At 41.2% G+C, this 26,741-nt stretch overlaps 1 protein-coding gene across 5 annotated transcripts in view; it reads right to left on the bottom strand.

The window, feature by feature from the left end:
* NAALADL2 (N-acetylated alpha-linked acidic dipeptidase like 2) overlaps positions 1-26,741 on the bottom strand; it is a 1,383,985-nt gene that overhangs the window by 316,744 nt on the left and 1,040,500 nt on the right. For all 5 annotated transcript variants that reach the window (XM_077487950.1, XM_077487951.1, XM_077487952.1 and 2 more), the window contains one exon: positions 9,090-9,182. In XM_077487950.1, coding sequence (XP_077344076.1) covers positions 9,090-9,182 — 93 coding nt within the window. The remainder of the gene's footprint in view (positions 1-9,089; positions 9,183-26,741) is intronic.

Consider the following 26,741-nt stretch of genomic DNA (forward strand, 5'->3'; position numbering starts at 1 on the left):
TATAGCTCTACATTTAAGCAGTGTGAATATCCTTTAGACTTTTTCTTTTTCTACCTGGTACCACTTACTCAGTGGACGTCCACAAGTTTGTCCTGCATATGCTACTTATAGCCCATTCACCTATCTTGAAACAATAGTCCTTCAAGATATCTCAATCTTAGCAAGGTTAATCCACTATCAACTGTTACAGATATTTAATTATCTCTGTTCCCCCAGTTCTTGTTTATTGTCCTTTCCTTTTTGTACTCATTATCAGACTCAGTTTTGGGAAGGCTGACCTCCCCTCCCCGGAACATCAAGATCCTGTAAGAAGGGGTGTCAGAGATGTGTGACCCTCCCTTCTTCTGGAGTTTGGAACATAGGCAATGACTAGCAGGAGGACAATGGACCTTTCCATCTTCAATATGCAAGGTGTCCTTTGAATTGTTTCTTCATTTTATCTTATGTAATGGTTTTACCTGTATCTCAGTTCATTTATGTTTGCTGATGCAACAATAAAAAACTATTGAAAGTAAAATGCAAGTTCTTTATGCCATTATTAGGTTAATTGATCAAGGGAATACATGCAATTTTATCATACGGCAATAACAGTCATACTGATATTATTGGCAATCATAACACAGTTGTTATTACTTACCTTGAAAGGAAAGAAACATTTTTGTCACGTAAAGTTCTTTTGACGCTTGTTAGCCAATGCATTATAAAAAAAAATAATCATTTGAAGGCTAGGAGTAAAGATGACCAAACAGCTACAGGGGTTTTTAAACTAGGCATTGGGGGAGGGCCCAGAGGTAGAGATAGTCAGCGCGAAACATATTCCAGAGGGTAGTATTGGGGGCATTACTGGTAGGTTGACAAAAGCACATAAACCCAAGTATAGTCCTAGTTGCAATCTCAGAACACTCAATAAGAGGATAGTATGCGACTGGTCTAAACTAAGTGGCATGTTCACCAATGCCAGGAGCCTGGCGGACAAGATAGGTGAACTAGAGATACTGTTGTACAAGGAGGATTTGTATTTTGTGGGAATTTAAGAGACCTGGTTCGACAGCTAGATAGATAGAGAGGGTAAAAAAGGGGGAGGGTATGCCTATATATCAAAAATAATGTACAAGTGAATGTGAGTATTCTATAGGCCCCCTAACCTAATGGAGGATTTTATTTATCCAGACATAGACTGGGAGGAGGAAACCAAGCATTTGTCTAAGGCTCGCCATTTTCTAAATGTCTTGCAGTGCAATTTCATGGTTTAGATGGTAGACGCACCAAATAGAAATAAAGCGTTGTTGGATCTACTGCTTACCAACAATACAGACCTGATCACTGATGTGGAAATATGGGACAACTTAGGAAACAGAGATCAAAGGTCAATTGGCTTCAGTATAAATCACACAAATAGGAAACACAAGGGGAATACAAAGACACTGAATTTCAAAAGAGCCAACTTCCCTAAACTACAAACCTTATTAGAAGACATGAATTGGGATAAAATCTTAGGAACAAAGAACATGGAGGATAGATGGGTTTGCTTTAAGAGCATATTAAATAAGGGCATTAGCCAATGTATCTCATTGGGTAATAAATTTAAAAGAATGAACAAAAGAATGGATGGCTCAACTCCAATGTAGAAATGCATATAAAAGCAAAGGAGAAGGCCTTCAAAAAATACAAGGTTGAGGGATCATAATCAGCATTCAGACTTTATAAAGAATGCAACAAGAAATGTAAGGGTGCAATTAGGGCAGCTAAGATAGAACATGAATGACACATAGCGGAGGAGAGCAAAAACAAAATCCCAAGAAATTCTTTAAGTATGTAAACAGTAAAAAGGGAGGACAGACCATATTGGCCCCATAAAGAATGAAGAATACATCTGGTTACAAAGGATGGGGAGATAGCGAAGGGATTGAATTTAATCTTCTCCTCAGTCTTCACAAGGGAATCAGGGGGCATTAGTAACCAAAACTGCAGTGTTTATCCTTATGATACATCACAGGAAGCACCTCCATGGTTAACAGAGGACAGAATTAAAATTAGACTTGGGAAACTTAACATTAATAAATCATCGGGACCAGATGGCTTGCATCCAAGGGTACTTGGGGAACTCAGTCAAGTAATTGCCAGACCATTGTTCCCAATTTTTACTGACTGGAATGGTACCAGGTGATTAGAAAAAAGTAAATCTAGCACCAATATTTAAAAAGGGCCCAAAATACATCCCTGGGAATTACAGACCAGTTAGCCTAACATCAATATTATGCAAGCTCTTTGAGGGGATGATAAGGGACTATATACAAGATTTTAGTTAACAAGAACTGTATCATTGTAATCAGCATGCATTCATCAAGAATCATTCTTGCCAAACGCATCTACTAACCTTCCACGAGGAGGTGAGTTGCCATCTAAAGGAAGGTCTGTAGGTGGTGTATCTGGATTTTACAAAAGTATTTGACACAGATACGGGGATACCACATGTGTGGGACTTTTTGGGAGTCTAGTCGCGCACGGCACCCCGAAAACCAATCACCACCTTCAGGATTTCTAAGGGTGCAAATTTTTGATTTAACTCCTCACTACCTATCACAGTTTCGAAGGCCATAAAATGCCAAAATAGCACAAAACCCCCCCAAATGACCCCATTTTGGAAAGTAGACACCCCAAGCTATTTACTGAGAGGCATGTTGAGTCCATGGAATATTTTATATTTTGCCAAAAGTTGCGGGAATATTACAAACTTTTTTTTTTTGCACAAAGTTGTCACTAAATGATATATTGCTCACACATGCTATGGGCAGAAGTCAAATTACACCCCAAAATAAATTCTGCTGCTTCTCCCGAGTACGGGGATACCACATGTGGGGGACTTTTTGGGAGCCTAGCCACGTACGGGACCCCGAAAACCAAGCACTGCCTTCCGGATTTGAATATAAAATGCTATAAAAAACAAACTAACCAGAGTCACCCGTAACACTTATACGGTGATCAGTGGTGAAAGGGTTAACTAGGGGCAATCAGGGGGTTCAAATTTTTATTAGGTAGTATATGGGGGTCCCTGGCGCTATATAAAAACCTGACGGGGAACCTAAATAACTAACTGGCTAACCAGTGTCACCAGTGACACTTATACTGTGATCGCTGGTGAAAGGGGGTGAAAGGGTTAACTAGCAGCAATCAGGGGGTTAAAACCATTATTGGGTAGTATATCGGGGTACCTAGCGCTATAAAAACCTGGCGGTGAACCTAAAAAAATAACTAGCTACCTAGCGACACTAGCGACACTGATGCAGCGTTCAGAAAAATTATCGCTTAGTGACACTGGCAAAAGGGGGTGAAAGGGTTAACTAGCGGAAATCAGGGGGTTAAAACCATTATTGGGTAGTATATCGGGGTACCTAGCGCTATAAAAACCTGGCGGTGAACCTAAAAAAATAACTAGCTACCTAGCGAAAAGTAGCGACACTAATGCAGCGATCAGAAAAACGATCGCTTAGTGACACTGGCAAAAGGGGGTGAAAGGGTTAACTAGCGGCAACCAGGGGGTTAAAACCATTATTGGGTAGTATATCGGGGTACCTAGCAATATAAAAACCTGGCGGTGAACCTAAAAAAATAACTAGCTACCTAGCGACACATGCAGCGATCAGAAAAATGATCGCTTAGTGACACTGGCAAAAGGGGGTGAAAGGGTTAACTAGCGGCAATCAGGGGGTTAAAACCATTATTGGGTAGTATATCGGGGTACCTAGCGCTATAAAAACCTGGCGGTGAACCTAAAAAAATAACTAGCTACCTAGCGACTGTAGCGACACTAATGCAGCGATCAGAAAAACGATCGCTTAGTGACACTGGCAAAAGGGGGTGAAAGGGTTAACTAGCGGCAATCAGGGGGTTAAAACCATTATTGGGTAGTATATCGGGGTACCTAGCGATATAAAAACCTGGCGGTGAACCTAAAAAAATAACTAGCTACCTAGCGACACATGCAGCGATCAGAAAAATGATCGCTTAGTGACACTGGCAAAATACATCCCTGGGAATTACAGACCAGTTAGCCTAACATCAATATTATGCAAGCTCTTTGAGGGGATGATAAGGGACTATATACAAGATTTTAGTTAACAAGAACTGTATCATTGTAATCAGCATGCATTCATCAAGAATCATTCTTGCCAAACGCATCTACTAACCTTCCACGAGGAGGTGAGTTGCCATCTAAAGGAAGGTCTGTAGGTGGTGTATCTGGATTTTACAAAAGTATTTGACACAGATCCCCATAAACTTTTACTGTACAAAATAAGGTCCATTGGCATGGACTATAGGGGGAGTACATGAATTGAAAACTGGCTACAAGGGCGACTTCAGAGGGTGGTGATAAATTTGGAGTACTTGGAATGGTCAGAGGTGGGTAGTGGGGTCCCCCAGGGTTCTGTGCTGAGACCTATCCTATTTATTTTGTTCCTAAACAACCAGGAGGATGGGATAACAGTTCAATCTCCATATTTGCAGATAATACTAAGCTAAGCAGGTTAATAACTTACTTGCAAAACCTTGCAAAGAGATCTGAACAAATTAATGGGGTGGGTAACTTCTGTACATGGCAAATTAATTTCAATGTAGAAAAATGTAAAATAATGCATTTGGGTCGCAAAAATATGAATGCAATCTATATTCTGGGGGGAGAACCTCTGGGGGAATCTAGGATGGGAAAGGACCTGGGGGTCCTAGTAAAGGATAGGCTCAGCAATGGCATGCAATGTCAAGCTGCTGCTAACAAAGCAAACAGAATATCAGCATGCATTAAAAAGGGCACCAACTCCAGAGATAAAATTAAAATTCTCCCACTCTACAAGACTCTGGTCCGGCCCCACCTAGAGTATGCTGTTGAAGGGAGTTTAACAAGACATGTGGCCACTCATTAAAATTAGAAGAAAAGAGGTTTAACCTTAAACTACGTAGAGGGTTCTTTATTGTAAGAGCGCCAAGTATGTGGAATTCCCTTCCACGAGCGGTGGTCTCAGTGTGGAGCATCGATAGTTTCAAAAAACTATTAGATAAGCACCCGAACGACTGCAACATAGAGGGATCTACAATGTAATACTGACATATAATCACACACATAGGTTGGACTTGATGGACTTGTGCTTTTTTTCAACCTCGCCTACTATGTAACTATGTAACTATGAGTAATACTCCTACTTTTAACCACTTCAGCTCCGGACCAATAAACACCTTAAGGACCAGAGGTCTTTTTGCAATTTCGCACTGCGCTGCTTTAACTGGTAATTGCGCGGTCATGCAATATTGCATCCAAACGAAATTTGCGTCCTTTTCTTCCCACAAATAGAGCTTTCTTTTGATGGTATTTGATTGCCTCTGCGATTTTTTTTTTTTGCGATATAAATGGAAAAAGAGCGAAAATTTTGAAAAAAAAAGATATTTTCTTCTTTTTGTTATAAGAAAAATCGAATAAACTAAATTTTAGTCATACATTGAGGGCAAAATTTATTCAGCCACATGTCTTTAGTAAAAAAATGTCAATAAGCGTATATTTTTTGGTTTGCGCAAAAGTTATAGCGTCTACATTTTCTGGAATTTACACAGCTTTTAATTTATGACTGCCGATCTCAGTTCTTGAGGTGCTAAAATGGCAGGGCAGTACAAATCCCCCCCAAATGACCCCATTTTGGAAAGTAGACACCCCAAGGAAATTGCTGATGGGTATGTTGAGCCCATTGAATATTTATTTTTTTTGTCCTAAGGGATTGAATAATGACAAAAAAAAAAAAAATTTTTTTTTTACAAAAAGTTGTCACTAAATGATATATTGCTCACACATGCCATGGTTATATGTGGAATTGCACCCCAAAATATATTCCGCTACTTCTCCCGAGTATGGGGATACCACATGTGTGGGACTTTTTGGGAGTCTAGTCGCGCACGGCACCCCGAAAACCAATCACCACCTTCAGGATTTCTAAGGGTGCAAATTTTTGATTTAACTCCTCACTACCTATCACAGTTTCGAAGGCCATAAAATGCCAAAATAGCACAAAACCCCCCCAAATGACCCCATTTTGGAAAGTAGACACCCCAAGCTATTTACTGAGAGGCATGTTGAGTCCATGGAATATTTTATATTTTGCCACAAGTTGCGGGAATATTACAAACTTTTTTTTTTGCACCAAGTTGTCACTAAATGATATATTGCTCACACATGCTATGGGCATATGTGAAATGACACCCCAAAATACATTCTGCTGCTTCTCCCGAGTACGGGGATACCACATGTGTGGGACTTTTTGGGAGTCTAGTCGCGCACGGCACCCCGAAAACCAATCACCACCTTCAGGATTTCTAAGGGTGCAAATTTTTGATTTAACTCCTCACTACCTATCACAGTTTCGAAGGCCATAAAATGCCAAAATAGCACAAAACCCCCCCCAAATGACCCCATTTTGGAAAGTAGACACCCCAAGCTATTTACTGAGAGGCATGTTGAGTCCATGGAATATTTTATATTTTGCCAAAAGTTGCGGGAATATTACAAACTTTTTTTTTTTGCACAAAGTTGTCACTAAATGATATATTGCTCACACATGCTATGGGCAGAAGTCAAATTACACCCCAAAATAAATTCTGCTGCTTCTCCCGAGTACGGGGATACCACATGTGGGGGACTTTTTGGGAGCCTAGCCACGTACGGGACCCCGAAAACCAAGCACTGCCTTCCGGATTTGAATATAAAATGCTATAAAAAACAAACTAACCAGAGTCACCCGTAACACTTATACGGTGATCAGTGGTGAAAGGGTTAACTAGGGGCAATCAGGGGGTTCAAATTTTTATTAGGTAGTATATGGGGGTCCCTGGCGCTATATAAAAACCTGACGGGGAACCTAAATAACTAACTGGCTAACCAGTGTCACCAGTGACACTTATACTGTGATCGCTGGTGAAAGGGGGTGAAAGGGTTAACTAGCAGCAATCAGGGGGTTAAAACCATTATTGGGTAGTATATCGGGGTACCTAGCGCTATAAAAACCTGGCGGTGAACCTAAAAAAATAACTAGCTACCTAGCGACACTAGCGACACTGATGCAGCGTTCAGAAAAATTATCGCTTAGTGACACTGGCAAAAGGGGGTGAAAGGGTTAACTAGCGGAAATCAGGGGGTTAAAACCATTATTGGGTAGTATATCGGGGTACCTAGCGCTATAAAAACCTGGCGGTGAACCTAAAAAAATAACTAGCTACCTAGCGAAAAGTAGCGACACTAATGCAGCGATCAGAAAAACGATCGCTTAGTGACACTGGCAAAAGGGGGTGAAAGGGTTAACTAGCGGCAATCAGGGGGTTAAAACCATTATTGGGTAGTATATCGGGGTACCTAGCGATATAAAAACCTGGCGGTGAACCTAAAAAAATAACTAGCTACCTAGCGACACATGCAGCGATCAGAAAAATGATCGCTTAGTGACACTGGCAAAAGGGGGTGAAAGGGTTAACTAGCGGCAATCAGGGGGTTAAAACCATTATTGGGTAGTATATCGGGGTACCTAGCGCTATAAAAACCTGGCGGTGAACCTAAAAAAATAACTAGCTACCTAGCGACTGTAGCGACACTAATGCAGCGATCAGAAAAACGATCGCTTAGTGACACTGGCAAAAGGGGGTGAAAGGGTTAACTAGCGGCAATCAGGGGGTTAAAACCATTATTGGGTAGTATATCGGGGTACCTAGCGATATAAAAACCTGGCGGTGAACCTAAAAAAATAACTAGCTACCTAGCGACACATGCAGCGATCAGAAAAATGATCGCTTAGTGACACTGGCAAAAGGGGGTGAAAGGGTTAACTCTAGGGGCAATCAGGGGGTTAAATCTTTATTGGGGGGTGATAGGGGGCTACCCTGGACCTAACACTAACTGTCCTGACAGTTTTTACTGTCACAACTGACACTGAATGCATTGATCAGTAAAGAAATGATCAATGCAATCAGTGACACTGTGACTGGGGGGGGGGGGGGGGGCGGGGGGGATCGGGGGGCGATCGGGGGGGGATCGGGGGGGGGTTGTGTGCCTGTGTGTGCCTACATGTCAGTGTAGTGTTGGTGCACACTTACTATTAGTCTTCTCCTCGTAGTCCGGTCAAAAAGACCGCCCCGAGGAGAATGACATCACTTCCTCCTTCCTGTGTAAACAATACACAGGGGAGGAAGCTTCTCATTGGCCAGGAGCGATCCAGAGGGGGTGGCCGAAAACCAACGGCCATCCCCTCATCACGGAGCGCTCCTGGACCGAATCGGACCGCCGTAAACAGCGGGAGGGGGTCCGATCGGACCCCCCACCCGCTGGAAGGCAATCACGTAGATGTACGTGATTGTGCCTGCCTGTGCCATTGTGCTGACGTACAATGGCAATACGGCGGTCCTGAAGTGGTTAAGAAACCCTGTCATGCCTCCCCCTCAAAAAATAGCCAGAACCCTGCATAAGAAAACAGAAAAAAACGCGCAAAAACGTCAATGCAAAACGCGGTAAAAATCGCGTTTTTAATGCCGATTTTTCCAGGCATCGGAGCTAGCTTTGCAGCCAGTTTTTTAAAACGTCCATGTGCATGAGCACTTAGAGTGAGTACCAAGTGTTCCTAACAAGTGACCTTTACCATACTGAACTCATACTGGAGGTGGTATCAGATTAACTATGTTTCTCATTGTGATGGGCATGTTTTTCTTGCTAATTTTGCAAATATAATTTGTCCATTATATTATTATATTTTCAGATGTGGGCATACTGCACTAGAAGTGCACACATTGTCTTTTCATGTACAGCTGTTTATTCCCTACTTTGTATGACTCCGGTGCTGCCTTACAAGGAAGTGAGCTAAAACATTAGGTATTGAGAGACTCTATTTCAATAACCAGGAAAGAAAAAACATTTCCTTTCACTATCTCTAACAACAGTGCAGTAGGACACCTTTTATTATATTTTCATTTTAATTACCCTTTATATTAAAGGAGACCAAATGTAGTAAATGTTATTATACTCATAAAAGTTAATATATTATATATTGTATAAATATTTATAGTCTTACCTTGGCAATGTATTCATGGCGTAGAAAAAAAGGATCTACTTGTTGGTAAGATTCCTTGTTGGTAAAAAACACTTCTGAAAGTAAAGTTGAGCCCTAGGAAGAAATGTTATATGCAAACACAATATTAAAACACATACAGTATACAATGGATATACATATGAAATAAAAACATTAGTTGAAATGAAAAAAATTGACTGCTCAAAACTGTTTACTATTTTTAAATGATATAGGTAGGATCGAATACTGAACAGAGTTAAGATTTTCTGACAAGGACTTTAAATTAGAATCCAAGCAACTGTCCAGTTGAAACAGATAGATGTTAACAATTGTCCTTTCCACAGGGTTTGTAATTGAGTAAATAGTGTCAATGGGCTGATGAAACAACAAAGCAGGTGAGACAACAAAGCAAGAGCACACAGTCTAGTGATAAAGCTCCATGAAGGGTCTTCCATTCATAGCAAACAAATACACCATAGAGTACCTAGGACCACATGCAATATAATGCAAAATAATAATGGTGTTGTGGACAAATTGTGCAGGACACAAACCCAAAGCCCTACAAAGAAAACACTGGTGAACATAATGGGCATGAAATGCCCCAGGGCTCCCAACCTTTACTGTAATGTTGAAACCAACAAGATGAAAGATAATCCACTTACAATCCACTTACAAAGTTGTGTGACAAAGAGTCCACTAAAAAATGTCCTCTGTTGCTGCCGTTGCGTAATGATAGACAGACAAATTGCTGGGAGAGTGAGGGTAGAGGCACTACTGTGGACAAACTGAACTGCACACTGGACCATGCTGAGTTGATGGAAGGAAAAGGAACTGATGTCAGCCACCTCTTGCACCAAGCAATTATAGAGGAAGGAAACCTTTACAACCTTAACAACATTTCTGTGATAATGTGTTTCAAAGCCTCTCCCTCAAGTCATAGAGTGGAGATGGTGGAGACAGCTTAACCACTTGAGACCCGTGCTATAGCCGAATGACGGCTACAGCGCGGATCTCTTTTTCCGGGACTACGTCTATTGACATAGTCCCGTGCACGAGCGGCCTGCGCGCCCCCTGAGGGACGCGCGCGGCGCGCTCTGTGATCGGCCAGTCTATGAGACTCGCCTGATCACCGATCCGTGCAAGGGGTCGATCCCGACCCCTTATCACGTGATCAGCTGTCAGCCAATGACAGCTGATCATGTGATATAATGGAGCCGGTAATCGGCTATTATTCCTCCAGCGCGAGGAGAAAAAAAAAAGCCGATCACCGGCGGCCGTGATCGGGACATCAGTCCCGATCACGGCCAGCCCTGCTAGTGCCCACCTGCCCCCTGCCAGTGCCCACCTGCCCCCTGCCAGTGCCACATTAATAAAAAGTAAGTGCCCCCCGTCAGTGCCACCCAGCAGTACCCACAGTGCCACCCAGCAGTGCCCACAGTGCCACCCAGCAGTGCCCACAGTGCCACCCAGCAGTGCCACCCAGCAGTGCCCACAGTGCCACCCAGCAGTGCCCACAATCTGCAACAAAGGTGCTGCACCTCAGTGCCACATATCCGTGCCCATCAGTGTCATCTACCAGTGCCCAGCAGTGCCGCCCATCAGTGCCCAGCAGTGCCACCTATCAGAGCCACCTATCAGTGCCACCTATCAGTGCCTATCAGTCCCATCTATCAGTGGTACCTATCAGTGCCCATCCGTGCCACCCATCCATGCCACCCATCTGTGCCCCCCATCCGTGCCATCTTATCTGTGCCCATCTTTGCCCATCAGTGCCACCTTATCTGTGCCCATCGGTGCCACCTTATCTGTGCCTATTAGTGCCGCCTTAACTATGCCTATCAGTGCCCACCAGTGCAGCCTATCAGTGCCCACCAGTGCAGCCTATCAGTGCCGCCTCATCAGCGCACTTCAATGAAGGAGAAAAATGACCCGTTTGCAAAATTTTATAACAAACTATTAAACATGATTTTTTATTTTTTTTTGCATCTTTTTTTGTTTGTTTAGCAAAAAATAAAACTCCGAGCTGTAATTAAATACCACCAAAAGAAAGCTCTATTTGTGGGAAAAAAATGATAAAAAATTCATTTGGGTACAGTGTTGTATGTCCGCGCAATTGACATTCAAAGTGCATCAGCGCTGAAAGCTGAAAATTGGTCTGGGACTGAGGGGGGTTTAAGTGCCCAGTAAGCAAGTGGTTAAATACACTAGAAGGCAGGAGAAGGAAAGGCAACCATCAACAACTTTGCAGCACTACCCTGTCTATGTATAAGCTAAAAAAGAATCACTATGATAATTCAAGTGAATACAATCAATATGAAAAAATTTATTTGTCTACTGTACATAATATTAACGCATCAGATAAAACCATAATAATACAACCACTAAAAAATATAAAATGATAAATCCGTAAAATTAGCAATACACAACGTATTGTGTAAATGGAGATATATATATATATATATATATATATATATATATATATATATATATATATATATATATATATATATATTATATACACATGTGTACATACATTTGGGAACCAAGTGAGAATGCATATATACAGTATATATTCACCTAATCAATACCACTATATATAATGTAATATAGTGCTGGTGCAAAAAAAAAAAAAACATTTTCGAAGAATATACAATGAAGAAAAAGGCAACAAAAAATACATTAAAAAACAAATAAAAATTCAATTGTGCCACTGATATGGGAGACTTCAAAATAGAAAATATATGTGTGGGTAGATATGTAATAAACTGATTTACAAATGCAACCATCCCAATTGGTCGTCAAATCAAAAGGAGGTAAGGAAAAAAAGGGGGAAGGGGAGGGTCCTACAGAACTGTATGTATATCTATCTCTTCATTAACCATCTGCTGACTGCTCACAGTAAATATGGACGGTGGGTACAGGCACAGTCATGTACATGTATGTTACCGGCCTTCTTCTGGGCTTGCCACATGCATGTGCACCCCCTGCCAACCCATGCTATGATTGGGCACAGCGCAAGTTTGGCTGCAGATATCAGCCAATGATTTTGGCTGAAACCTGCTGATCAGCCACCCCCATCAAATCATTCTCTGCAGCTATTACCTTTTGTACCACGACCCCCTCCCTTTAGAATGTAAGCTCTATGAGCAGGGCCCTCCTGTACCTTTTATATTGTACTGTAATTGTGTTGTCCCTCCTATACATTGTAAAGCGCTGCATAAACTGTTGGCGCTATATAAATCATTATACATATTACATATGTTAAGTACATAGTTAATCCCTTGATTTCCCTAGATGCTAGTGCCTTCCCAGCCATGTTCATTAGTACAGTGTCAGTGTACAGTATTATAAGTGTCACTAGTGAGATCAGTGTCAGTTATTGACCCTCCCAGCCAGTGTCTGTCTGTGCCAGATTTCCCCCCACTCTATAACAATCCCACTATAAGTTACTGATCACCACCATTACAGTATAATGTCTATATTAAAGCTGAGTAAATCCCAGTATATATACTATAGCTTGTAAATGCTGTAACTTTTGCACAAACCAATTCATGTACACTTATTGGGATTTTTTTTTCTATGAAATTTATGAAAAAATAGATATTTAGGTTTTTTTATTAAATATACTTTATAACAGAAAATAGAAAATACTGTGCTTTTCTCAAAATGTTTACCCATTTTTTTTTATATACAGTTGTGCTCCTAATGCCGCGTACACACGGTCGAACTGTTTGACGTACTTAGTCCGTCATACAATCCGACGGACAATCCGGCGTACTTTCCACTGAACGGACTTGACCACACACGGATACACAAACAGTCCGACGAAAGCTTGCGCGATGACGTACAGCACGTACGACGGGACTAGAAATAGGAAGTCCAAGACACAGCAAAGCCCTGTAAATCCTTTCTGGGCATGCGCCATTCTTAGTCCGTCGGACTAGCATACTGACGACCATATTGTCCGCTGAAACCAAAGTACGACGGACAGATTTTTGGAAAATCCGAAATTCTTAGTACTCCGGACTGCACGCTGAAAAAGTCCGCTGAAGCCCACACACGAGCGGATTGTCTGCTGAAATGTGTTTCAACGGACTAAGTAAGTCAAACAGTTCGACCGTGTGTACGCGGCATAAGTTTTACATACCCTGGCAGAATTTATGGCCATTTTTCTTTCTATCATGGTAAGTGTTTGGCTGAAGCCATTTATTATTAATCAACTGTGTTTACTCTTTTTAAATCATAAATGGCAACCAAAACGATCCAATTGACCCTGATCAAAAGTTTACATACACTGGTTCTTAAAGTGGTTGTAAACCCTTACAACACATTTTGACCTACAGGTAAGCCTAGATTAAGGCTTACCTGTAAGTCCAAGAAATATCTCGTAAACCTACACGGTTTAGGAGATATTTGCCGAAAGACAGGCACCGCTGTCTACGGCGTGTGCGCCGTAGACAGCGGCGCGCATGCGCACTGAGCGCGCCGCAGTCAACGGCGATATGCCACGAGTGGCGGCTCCTGTGCGCATGCGCGGGAGTGAAGTCATAGCGGCTTCCCCGAATGACAGTGGCAGAGCAGCAAGACCCACCGAGAAGATGGATGCAGACTACAGGGGACAGCGGTGACTTTGCTGGCTCCTGTGTCAGGTAAGTGACACATAATGGACTACTATGCGATGCATAGTAGTCCATTATGCTTTACCTTTGCAGGGAATGAAAGAGGAAGTAAACCCATCAGAGTTTACTTCCTCTTTAATACCATGTATTGGCCCCTTTAACATTAATGAAAGCTTGAAGTCTTTTGTGGTATTTGTGGATGAGGCTCTTTATCTTCTCAGTTGGTAAAGCTGCCCATTCCTCTTTGGCCCATTCCTCCAGCTCCTGTAAATTCTTGGGCTGTCTTGCACGAACTGCATGATTATGATCACCCCAGAGTGGCTCAATGATATTGAGGTCAGGAGACTGAGAACCTTCACTTTATTCTGCTGTAACCAATGATAGGTGTGTGGCCTTGTGTTTTGAATCATTGTCATGTTGGAATGTCTAAGTATGTCCCATGCACAGCTTCCTGGCTGATGAATGCAAATGTTCCTCCAGTATTTTTTGATAACATAATGCATTAATCTTGCTATAAATTTTGGCCAAATTTTCTATGCCTTTGTAGCTCACACATCCCCAAAACATCAGCGATCCACCTCTGTGTTCCACAGTAGGAATGGCAAACCTTTCATCGTAGGCCTTGTTGACTCCTCTCCAAATGTAGCATTTATGGTTGTGGCCAAAAAGCAAAATTTTGGTCTCATCACTCCAAATTACTTTGTGCCAGAAGGTTTGAGGCTTACATAGTTACATAGTTAGTCAGGTTGAAAAAAGACACAAGTCCATCCAGTTCAACCTTAAAAACAAATAAATAAAATAAAAAATAATCGTACAATCCAGATACCCAATTTTATGCCCACAATTGATCCAGAGGAAGGCGAAAAAAAAACCCAGCAGAGCATGCGCCAATTTGCTACAGCAGGGGAAAAAAATTCCTTCCTGATCCCCCAACAGGCGATCGGATTTTCCCTGGATCAACTTTACCTATGTTAGTACCTAGTTATATTATGTACCATCAGGAAAGTATCCAAGCCTTTCTTAAAGCAGTCTACTGAACTGGCCAGAACCACCTCTGGCGGGAGTCTATTCCACATTTTCACAGCTCTAACTGTGAAGAAACCTTTCCGTACTTGAAGATGAAATCTCTCTTCCTCTAGACGTAAAGAGTGCCCCCGTGTCCTCTGGGTTGACCGTACAGAGAACAACTCAACACCAAGTTCACTATACGGACCCCTAATGTATTTGAACATGTTGATCATATCCCCCCTTAATCTCCTCTTCTCAAGAGTGAATAAATTTAGTTCCTCTAATCTCTCCTCATAGCTGAGTTCCTCCATGCCTCTTATCAGTTTGGTTGCCCTTCTCTGCACTTTCTCCAGTTCCCCGATATCCTTTTTGAGAACTGGTGCCCAAAACTGAACGGCATATTCCAGGTGAGGTCTTACTAATGATTTGAACAGGGGCAAAATTATATCTCTTTCTCTGGAGTCCATACCTCTCTTAATACAAGAAAGGACTTTGCTCGCTTTGCAAACAGCAGCTTGGCATTGCATGTTGTTATTGAGCTTATGGTCTACCAAAACCCCCAGATCCTTCTCCACTATGGATTCCCCCAGTTGTACTCCCCCTAGCATGTATGATGCATGCATATTCTTAGGCCCCAAGTGCATAACTTTACATTTATCAACATTAAACCTCATCTGCCACATAGTCGCCCAATTAGACAGTGTATTGAGGTCGGCTTGTAAATTGGAGACATCCTGTAAAGACATTATTCCACTGCATATCTTGGTGTCATCTGCAAAGACAGAAATATTACTTTTGATCCCAGACCCAATATCATTTATAAAGATGTTAAAAAGTAAGGGTCCCAGCACTGAACCTTGGGGTACACCACTGATAACCTTAGACCATTCAGAGTAAGAGTCATTAACCACTACTCTGTGAATTCTGTCTTCTAGCCAATTTTCTATCCATTTACAAACTGATATTTCCAAACCTGTAGACTTTACCTTACACATGAGCCGTGTGTGGGGAACTGTATCGAATGCTTTTGCAAAATCCAAGTATACCACGTCCACCGCCACCCCTCTGTCCAAGGTTTTACTTACCTCCTCATAAAAAGAAATCAGATTTGTCTGACAACTTCTGTCTTTCATGAATCCATGTTGTCTGTTGCTTAAAGTGTTTTTGTTCAGCAAGAACTCGTCGATGTGGTCTTTTATTAAACGCTCCAGTATCTTCCCAGCTATAGAAGTTAAGCTAACAGGTCTATAGTTACTTGGTAAAGACTTTGATCCCTTTTTAAATATAGGCACCACGTTCGCCCTGCGCCAATCCAGTGGGACTATTCCCGTCATTAATGAGTCCCTAAAAATTAGATACAATGGCTCTGAAATTACAGAGCTCAATTCTTTTAGGATCCGTGGGTGGATGCCATCAGGGCCAGGTGCTTTATCCACCTTTATTCTGTCTAAGTATTTCTGGACCATATCACTTTTGAGCCATTGTGGATCATTTGGGGCTGTGTCACTATCACCCCCATTATGGACATGCGCTCCCCCATGCTCTTTTGTGTACACAGAGCTGAAGAAAGTGTTTAATAAATTAGCCTTCTCTTTGTCCCCAGTCACCAACTCTAGATTGTTTTGTAAAGGGCCTACATTCTCAGACTTGACCTTTTTACTATTAATATATTTGAAGAATTTTTTGGAGTTTGTCCTACTATCTTTTGCAATCTGTCGTTCGTTTTGAATTTTTGCATCCTTGATTTCCTTTTTACATATTCTGTTAATTTCTTTGTAACATTTAAATGACACTAGTGATCCTTCATTTTTATATTTTTTAAAAGCTCTTCTCTTACAGTTTATAGCTTTTTTAACTTTGGCCGTGAGCCACATAGGTTTTGTTTTTAGCCTTTTAAACTTATTGCCCATGGGAATATACTTTGCAGTGAGGTCCCCAACAGTCTTTTTGAAGAATTCCCATTTCTGTTCTGTGCCCATTGAAGCGAATATTCTCTCCCAGTCTAAGTCCTGGAGAGTAGCCCTCATCCTCGGAAAATTAGCTCTCTTGAAGTTAAGTGTTTTTATCTTACCCGTATGTATTTCTTGTTTAGCGCTAACATCAAAGGAAATCATGTTATGATCACTGCTACCCAGGTGTTCCTTTATCTGGACATTAGTAATAAGCTCTGCATGGTTTGAGATTACCAGGTCCAACAGAGCTTCATTCCTAGTTGGGGCCTCAATAAACTGGACCATAAAATTGTCCTGTAATAGGTTTATCATTTTTTGCCCTTTAACTGTCCCAGCAGTGCCATTACTCCAGTCAATTTCTGGGTAGTTAAAATCCCCCATTATTATCACTGTCCCAGCCCTTGCAGCCCTTTCCATCTGTGCAAGGAGCTGAGTCTCCACCTCCTCATTCACATTGGGTGGTCTATAACAAACTCCAATGATTAACTTTGAACTACACCCATCTAAATGCAGTTCCACCCATAATGCTTCGGACTCATCACACTCTCCATCCACCAGGTCCTCTTTCACACTTGCTTTGAGATCACTTCTCACATAGAGACAGACCCCGCCACCTTTCCTTTTTACCCTGTCTCTCCGAAAGAGTGCATAGCCAGGAATATTAATAGCCCAGTCATGTGAGGATTGAAGCCAAGTTTCAGCAATACCGATTACATCATAGCTCTCCTCATGCACCACAGCTTCCAACTCACCTATTTTGCTTGGCAGACTTCTGGCATTGGTGAACAAACACTTTAATGCATTATTACATTTTGCTCTGGTGTTTTTCATATTATTTTTAGTAGTACAAATTGCACTATAGTTTTCAATGGCTGTTTGCAACATGGGAAATTTCTTGTCACCTGCCATATCCCACCCCCCATCTATTCCCATTCCACCCTCCATTAATGTCTGACCCCTAACTGACCTGTCTGCCCAATGTACGTCTGGTTCACCCTCCCCCCTCAAACCCAGTTTAAATACTCCTCCAGCCTTCCCATAAACCTCTTCCCCAGCACAGCAGACCCCCTTCCATTCAAGTGCAAACCATCATTAGCATATAGGTTGCACCCCAATGAAAAGTCAGCCCAGTGCTCTAGAAACCCAAATCCCTCCTCCCTACACCAGGTCTTTAGCCATGCATTCAGCTCTCTAATCACCCCCTGCCTTTCCTGTGTTGCGCATGGCACAGGCAATATTTCAGAGAATATCACCTTGGAGGTCCTTCCCTTCAACTTGCAGCCTAGTTCTCTAAATTGATTCTTAAGGAGCCTCCACCTTCCATGTATACGGTCATTGGTTCCAACGTGGACCAAGACTGCTGGGTCATACCCAGCCCCTCCCAGTAATTTATCCACCCGGTCCACCACATGCCGAACCCTAGCACCAGGGAGACAGCAAACTATTCGGTTGAGGCGATCCTGGCGACAAATTATTCTATCAGTCCTTCTGATTATAGAATCCCCTATAACCACCAACTGTCTAGGCCTTTCTGCACTCCCCTCACCTCCTCTACTAGATGGGCTGCTCTCCCGGCTGTTAGGGGGAGCAGTGACATCTAGGGCTGCCACCTCTGTGTTTGTCACCTCCACATTTTCACCCAACTCGGCAAATTTGTTTTGATGCACAAACACAGGACTGGCCTTCCTTTTCTGCGAGCCCCTTCCACTCCCTCTAACTACATTAACCCATCTTCCTATGTGATAATCCTGACTTGCCCCTCCACCCTCCACATCAACCCTACTGACCACCTGCTCAGCTTGTCTCTGTGCTGTTTGGCGTATTGTAAGTGAAATACTTTGTTGCATTTGCATAGTAATGGCTTTCTTCTGGTGACTCAACCATGCAGCCCATCTTTCTTCAAGGGCCTCCTTATTGTGCATCTTGAAACAGCCACACCACATTTTTTCAGAGAGTCCTGTATTTCACCTGAAGTTGTTTGTGGGTTTTTCTTTGCATCCCAAACAATTTTCCTGCCAGTTGTGGTGAAATTTTAGTTTGTCTACCTGACCGTTGTTTGGTTTCAACAGAACCCCTTTTACACTTCTTGAATATAGTTTTAACACTGCTGATTGGCATTCTCAATTCCTTGGATATCTTTTTATATCCCTTTCCTGTTTTATACAGTTCAACTACCTTTTCCCGCAGAACATTTAAAATTCATTTGCTTTCCCCATGACTCAGAATCCAGAAATGTCAGTGTAGCTCTGGATGAAAGATGCAAGGGTCTGTCAGGAGTCCAGAAACTCATTGACCTTTTATACACACACACTAATTACAAGTAAACAGATCCCATGGTGAGGATGGTCACCTTTAATAGCCATTCAAATCCCTTTGTGTCAACTTGTGTGCATGTTATCAAGCCAAAATCACCAGGGTATGTAAACTTTTGATGAGGGTCATTTGGGTAGTTTCTGTTGTCATTATTATTTAAAAAGAGTAAACAAAGTTGATCAATATTAAATGGCTTCAGCCAAATACTAACCACGAGTCAAAGAAACGTTGTTGTGTTCTTGTTCATACTCTCAGAAAATGGCCAAGAAATCATAAATTCTGCCAGGGAATGTACACCTTTAAAAAACAGTAGAAATAATGATAAATCCCCAAAAGAAGGCTCTATTTTTATAAAACAAAATTGCATGACCATGCAATTGCCAGTTAAAGTAGCATAGTGCTTATTAGCAAAAAATGCCATGGTCATGAAGGGGGTAAAACCTCGGGGGGGGGGGGGGGCTAAAGTATCCAATTTGTGAATAGGTTTCCTGCTGACATAATCTGAGAAATTGTTCATTGCCTGTTAAATTGTTGGGCATAACCTCAATGGCAAATACTCTCAACTCTTTGCGGTTTGTATTGTGTCAATGTGTCTAGGAACATTAAATCAATAAACCAATGATGCTCCCCAACTCTTTTACATAATGTGCACCAAGCTTGTCCCACATATGAAAGTTTGCAGGAGCACTATAAGAAATATACTACATATTGACTTGAACAATTACTAAATTGCTCAACCACATGTGTGCATCCTGCAGAATCACAAAATGTAGTTTGTCCACATGATATAAATTGACAGGTGATGCAAATGCACATTTTTGAACATGCTTGCACGGTTGTCGAAAAAAAGAGCATTTACTTGTTTTCTTTGCATCTCCTGCACATTTTCTTAGGAGCAAATATGTTCTTAAGACACTTTGCCTTCCTAATAATCATCTCAGGAACCTTAGGTAGTATTGGACCCAGTTTGGGATCACATTGTAAAATGGAAATTCTTCCAGACTGTACGAGAAATGGAATGATAATTTCAATAAAATTTTGCAAAGAACTGTATATTTCCAATATTACACGTAACCTTTTGGCAATTAATGCTTTAATCTGTGAGAAATCTCTTATAAGCCTTTTCAACAAGATGTTTTGAATAACCATTCTCTAAAAACGTTTCAAAAATAACTGAACTTTACTGCTTGTAATAATTGTTTTTCATGCAATTTTTTCTCAGTCTACAGAATTGTCCTGCTGTAATTTTATTTTTCAAGTGGGATGGTGTCTACTCATATAATGTTAATATGAATTGTCACTTGTAGGCTTGAAATTGTTCTTGGTTGTAATAGTACCATACTCATGAGACAATTCTAAATCAAGAAAGATCAAGTGAATGGCATCTACCACCTGTGTAAATTGAGCCCAAAATAGTTCTCATTGAAATAGTCTAGTATGGAATCTACCACCTGAAAATCACCACTCCAGATGAGAATAATATCATCAATATACCTACTATAGTATATGATGTATTTTGCAAATGGATTGTTGTTCCAAATTGCGAGTTCCTCACAATGGCTCATGACAATGTGTAACTGGGGGCATAATTTGCCCCCAAAACAATACCATGGGAGCATGGTATGTTCAAGTCTGAATCTAGTGTTATTATTATTATTATTATTATTATTATTATTATTATTATTCAGGATTTATATAGTGCCAGCAATTTACGCAGCACTTTACAATATAAAAAGGAGACAATACAGTTACAATACAATAAAATACAAGAGGATTAAGAGGGCCCTGCTCAGAAGAGCTTACAATCTAATAGGGTGGGGCAGGTGGTACAAAAGGTTATAACTGTCGGGAATGAGCTGATGGAAGTGGTAGGAGATTAGTTTGAGACAAGATAGGCTTCCCTGAATAGATGAGTTTTCAGGGATCGCCTGAAGGTAGCATGAGTAGGGGATAGCCGGTGGAGGTAGCGAGTTCCAGAGGATTGGAGAGGCTCTGAAGAAATCCTGGAGATGAGTGTGGGAGGAGGAGATGAGAGAGCTTGAGAGTAGGAGGTCTTGAGAAGGATGGAGGGGACGATTTGGGTGATATTCTAGGCCCCTTTCACACTGTACGACTTGGAAGTCACACGACTTTGACATGACTTAAAGCAATGCCTGTGTAATCTTGAGGTCTATGGGCCTCAAGTGTCATCAAAATCAGACCAAAGTTGTACGGGGACTACTTTGAAGTCAGTGTGGCTTGAAGTCACACAGATATGAATGGGACTCATTAGAAATCATGGGATATGACTTGGCATGTGTGTTTGCAGTCCCAAGTGACAGGACAAGTTGCACACGTGCAAAGGGGGCCTAAATTGGGCATGCTAGTAACTGATATTTACATTCTTGGTTAAAAAAGAACTGAAGGGCATTGAGACCTACCTTGTGTGGAATAGAGGTTTACAATTAACTCACATTCAGGGAACCCAAATATAACCAGATTCCTGTGTGCAATGATGTAACATAATAATAAGATGATATGTCCTTAACCACTTCCCACCCGGCCAATGCACATATACGGCCGGGTGGGAGCCGCCTACTCCTGATATGACGTTCAGGAACGTCATTCAGGAGTAGCGGGATCGCGCGCGCGCGCGCCCGCGCAGCGGCGCGATCCCGATGCGCCCGTGTCACCCGGACACGGCGCATCTCAGATCGGCAGGAGGGCTCTGTGATTGGCCCTCCTGATCACATGACGGCCGTGTCCAATCACGGCCGTCATGTGATGTAAACAAACAGCCAGTTGCTAGGCAATCGGCTCCTCCTCTCCTCACACAGAAGTCATCGCTGTGGAGAGGAGAGCAGATCGCTGCAGCCGGCTGCTGATCAGTGAGTATGGGCTGCTTTTTACAGCTTTTTACTCACTGATCACCAGTCTAGTGTACACAGTAAACACACCACACAGTAAACACATCACACAGTATAAACACAATGTCCCCACACATGTCCCCAAAACATACATGTCCCCAAATAATAAAAACACATGTCCCTAATAATAAAAACATGTCCCCCACATATGTCCCACTAAAATCACATGTCCCAATGATTATCTGCACACATATGTACGTGATCACCTGCACACATATGTACATGATCATTTGCGTACATATGTCCGTGATCACACAAACCAATTATTATACACTTAACGGATTTTTTTTTACCAAAAACATGTAGCAGAATACATTTTGGCTTAAATTTATGACAAAATTTGATTTTATTGGATTTTTATTGAAGTAGAAAAAAGAAAATAGTTTTTTTTTCCAAATTTCCGCTTTTTTGCGCTTATATCGCAAAAAATAAAAAACGGAGTCGTGAATAAATACCACCAAAATAAAGCTCTATTTGTGCAAACAAAATGATAAAAATTTCATTTGGGTACAGTGTAGCATGACCGCGCAATTGTCACTGAAAGCGCTAGAGCGATGAAAGCTGAAAATTGGGCTGGGAAGGAAGGGGGCGAAAGTGCCCTGTATTGAAGTGGTTAATGAAGCAGGGTAAAGAAAAAAAATGGGTTGAAGAAAGAAATCCATATAATGAGACAACCCACTGGTAAAGATGCTAGTACTGGCTATAATGAGTCTGCCTGGAAGGTTCTGCATAGATTTGTGGACCTTTGGAAGGTGATAAAAATAAGGAGTGCAGCACTCATCTGGTACAAGAAAGCCTTTTTCATTTGTATTAATTATAACCTCTTCAAAAGATTTAAGCATTTAACTTCCAGTTGTAATGCAGGGGTTCTTGATGGACCTTTTATGTAGTTGTATCTGACAAGAAAAGGAAAGCTTCCTTTAAATATTTGTTTTTATCTTGTATGACTAGACTCCCACCACTGTCTGCCTGGCATGTAATAATGTCTTTTTTCACATCCAAATCTTTCCTTTCTGCTGATGTGCATTTCCTATGTCTTTGATAAGAAGTGGCATTACATAATGTGACCAAACTTTTGTACGTGAAATGGTAAAACATAGATATTAAAGGACCATTAGAATTGGAGGATGTTGTTGTTTTACCATTGTTTTGCCAAGAAAATGAGTCCATGATTTTCGGGAAAAAAATAAAGTAACTGTGTCATCTCCCTGGCTATGAAGTGTGGAAGTGGTGTGGCAATCATAATGACCATAAATGTAAATCTTTTTGAAGGTAGAATTACACTATATATATATATATATATATATATATATATATATATATATATATTCTTTTTTTTTTTCAACAGACAGAACAAAATGACTGGAACATGATTAAAAATAGAAGTCTCTAATGCTGCATGTCATTATGTTTAAAATTATATTATCAAAATACTATCTGCTATACATATCCTTGATGGCAATAGGAATAGATATGTGCCATATGGTCTAATCATTAACTGAAGCATCATAATGATTAAATTCCTTTTATACATGGAATCTCTGATTAGATACAATCGATCTAACGTTTTCTTCCTTCACATAAAATTAGTGTAAAATAGCAATCCATGATAATACTGCTAAGGAAAATGTCAGGTGATTACATGATTGATGCTGACAGACTCAAGGTTGGAGCAAATTAGCTTGTAATCCTAATAATGAAGCTGTTTTTAAAAGAATGGAAGGAAAGAGGAAGAGGTTTCTAGGAACCCCCCTTTCCTCATGGGATTTAGGCAGGGGGCAGTTTCAAGGCTCCCCTCTCCTGTGTGTATGAGTCACACAGATGCCTTGTTAGGTCAAGTGCTCTGAGGTGAGGTCACATGGCCTACAGGGGTTAGGACATGTGAGTTAGGTCAGGGGTTTTACAAGCAGGGCTAGGATTGTCTAGTTTGGGATAGGGTCACATGGAAGACTAGTGTGGGCCATGTGAATTCTACCTCAGAACATTCCAGAAACCCCCTGAGCCTGCCTATAAAATGGGGTTCCGTGAAGGGGAGCTCATTCGCCTCAGAAGGCATAGCCGTGGCGCACTAGGAGTTATCTCCATTGAGCAAACTGCACTTTCTGAGGCCACAAGAATGAGCCTTCTGAGGTGGCTTTTCGAGAAGGCAGGCGAGGAAGGCAGCAAAGAGATCTCTGGTTCAAGAAGCTCCAGAAGAAGGGGATGTCGCTGCCACCACTATCACCAGGGGAAGCTCGCAGACCAGAGAAGGAGAATGGTTCATCTCCTCGTGGCAAGAGAAAGAGGAAAAAGACTCTCGGCAAGCATATCCGGAGAGCAGGGAGCAACTCAGCATCATCTCCGGCATAGCTGAGGGGCTGGCCAAGAGGAGGCGCATCCCACGCAGAAGACACTCCCTGTCCCCACCTCACAGGTCAGCGGAGAGAAGAGCTGAGTGGTCAAAGCCTCGCAGCTGCCAGACCTCAGGAGGAGGAGCCAGGGGCTGAGCCAGAGGCAAAGCCGTGTCACAGCGGCCATCTTGCCGAAGACCAGAAGAGGAGATTCCTAGGCAACCAACAATTCCTGTAGATACCGGCATTTACTGCAGAGCCATCCAGACCCATGCTTACTGCGGCACCCACAGAGCATGAAGTACAGCAAATAGGTCACAGCATTCCTGTGGTCTGTGCCCAGCAACAACAACAGGCTGCAAATGTGCCTGTGGATATAGTAGATGGTGAGTTATCTTCTGTACAATTATTGACTAACCTGACTAGTTTAGTAACCAAGCTTGTGATTTAGATAATAGACACAAAGTGAGTCAAGGTTTAATTTAAATGATAATCCTATTGCTTTTGTTTGGGTGCAACCTACTGTCCCTATAGTTAATTGCACCCAAATTTTTTTATTGAATTCTGATACAGCTCATTATTCAAATAGACAATGCTAGGTTACAGAATTTACCAGAAACATGTCTTAAGGAGTCTTTACCTTGTGAGATATCTCCACTGGGTTATCACCTTACTCTCAGCATTAAAGAAAAGATTTGGAGAGGTGAGTTTATTGATATTTTAACTCTTTTACTGTCTTTCAAAGAATTTTTATCTAAGGCTGAGAAAAGAGATGATAGAGCAGAGGATGAAAGGAAACGACCAGAACCTAGATCTTTTAATAATTAGTTACAGGCGTTTTGCATTTTTGGTAGTGTGTTATGTGAAAAATACCCAGAAAAGAGCTTGGGTCTTTTTCAGCACATTTATATAATTTTGGAAGCATATAAAAACTTTGGAGGGACAGCGTAGTCTTTATATGACAAATCTTTCCTTCAAAAACTCGCTGTCCATCTTATTCTGAAATGGGGGGACTAAGGATGTATGCCTAAGGCTGAACCTTTTTCTCCCCCAAAGAGTTTCTTTCAACAGTCAACTAACATGTTTCCCCATCGACAACAAGCTATATAAAAGGCGTATGCTTTAATTTCAATGAAAGACACTGCAAATGGACGAATTCCTGCAAATGTGCCTTTTGTGCAGAACCACCCGGTTAGTAAATGTTTCAAAAAATGTCTTCATCCAACATTTAACATAACAGGGAGGCATTTTACAAAGGCAGTTAGCCCAGTGAAAATCCTTCCATGCCTTCTAGTTTATCCAGACAGCCAGAAGGCCACTATGCTAATTAGTGGTTTTGGGAATGGTTTTAGTTAGCCAACATTTTTGGGACAAGGTTGTACATTTATAAATAATTTACAGTCTGTGGATGATATGAGAGAAGTGGTTAGGGAAAAAAAATTAAGCAATTAATAGAAGGATGGTTCGAGGGCCTTTTTCTGTACAGCCTTTTGTTAATTTCAGAATTTCTCCTTTGGGTATTGTTCCCAAGAAAGAGCCAAATTTGTTTAGATTAATTTACCATCTTTCATATCCAGCAGGTGATTCTCTGAATGACCAAATTTCACAAACAATGTTTACCGTTACTTACACATCTTTTGAAGATGCTCTTACTTAACTTAGGCTTTTGGGCCCAGGAGCTATTTTAGCGAATTCAGATATAAAATCTGCATTTCAGCTTCTCCCAATTCATCCAGACTGTTTATGTTCTCTAGGTTTTTTCTTTGATAATAAGTCTGTTTCGACAAATGTTTACCAATGGTCTGTTATTTATCTTGTTTTTATTTTGAAAGTTTTTTTTTACCTTTTTAGAATGGGTAGTTTCTTCAGTCACTGGTTCTACATTAATGATTCATTAGTTAGATGATTTTTTTTTTTTTAGGCCCACCCTGTACTTCAGATTGTCTTTTCCTATTACAATAATTTTTTGAGGTTTGTCAACAATTTGGAGTTCCATTGGCAGTGGAAAAAACTTCATGGCCTTGTACTTGCTTTGATTTTTTAGGTATAATGATAGATACAGGAGGAATGGAATTTAGGTTGCTGGAGTCAAAAATAGAAAGAATTAAAATACTATTATATTTAATCATCAGAAAAAAGGTTTGTTTAAAAGAAATACAATCCCTTTTATTAGCTTTTGCTTTTACATATGTGATGCCAGTAGGTAAGATTTTTTCCAGGAGATTATATATGTCCATCTCCGGTTTAAAATCACTGTTTTCACATGTTATGCCCTGTACACATGGTCGGAAATTCCAACGGAAAAGGTAAGATCGGATTATGTTGTCAGAAAATCTGATCATGTGTGGGCTTTGAAACTACATTTCCCATGATGCTCATGCACTTTGCAGTGTGGGTGAGCATCATGGGAAATGTAGTTCCAAAACATCTGGGGTGCCAAGGTTTGCCATCAATGACATATAACAAGATAAAACGCTGGATTTAATATTTAGTATTCAAAATTATGTTATTCATTTTAAGGCATCTT

The sequence above is a fragment of the Lithobates pipiens genome, unplaced genomic scaffold, assembly GCF_037356315.1.
Source record: "Lithobates pipiens isolate NorthernLeopardFrog02 unplaced genomic scaffold, aLitPip1_a1.2 Scaffold_18, whole genome shotgun sequence".
NCBI lineage: Eukaryota > Metazoa > Chordata > Amphibia > Anura > Ranidae > Lithobates > Lithobates pipiens.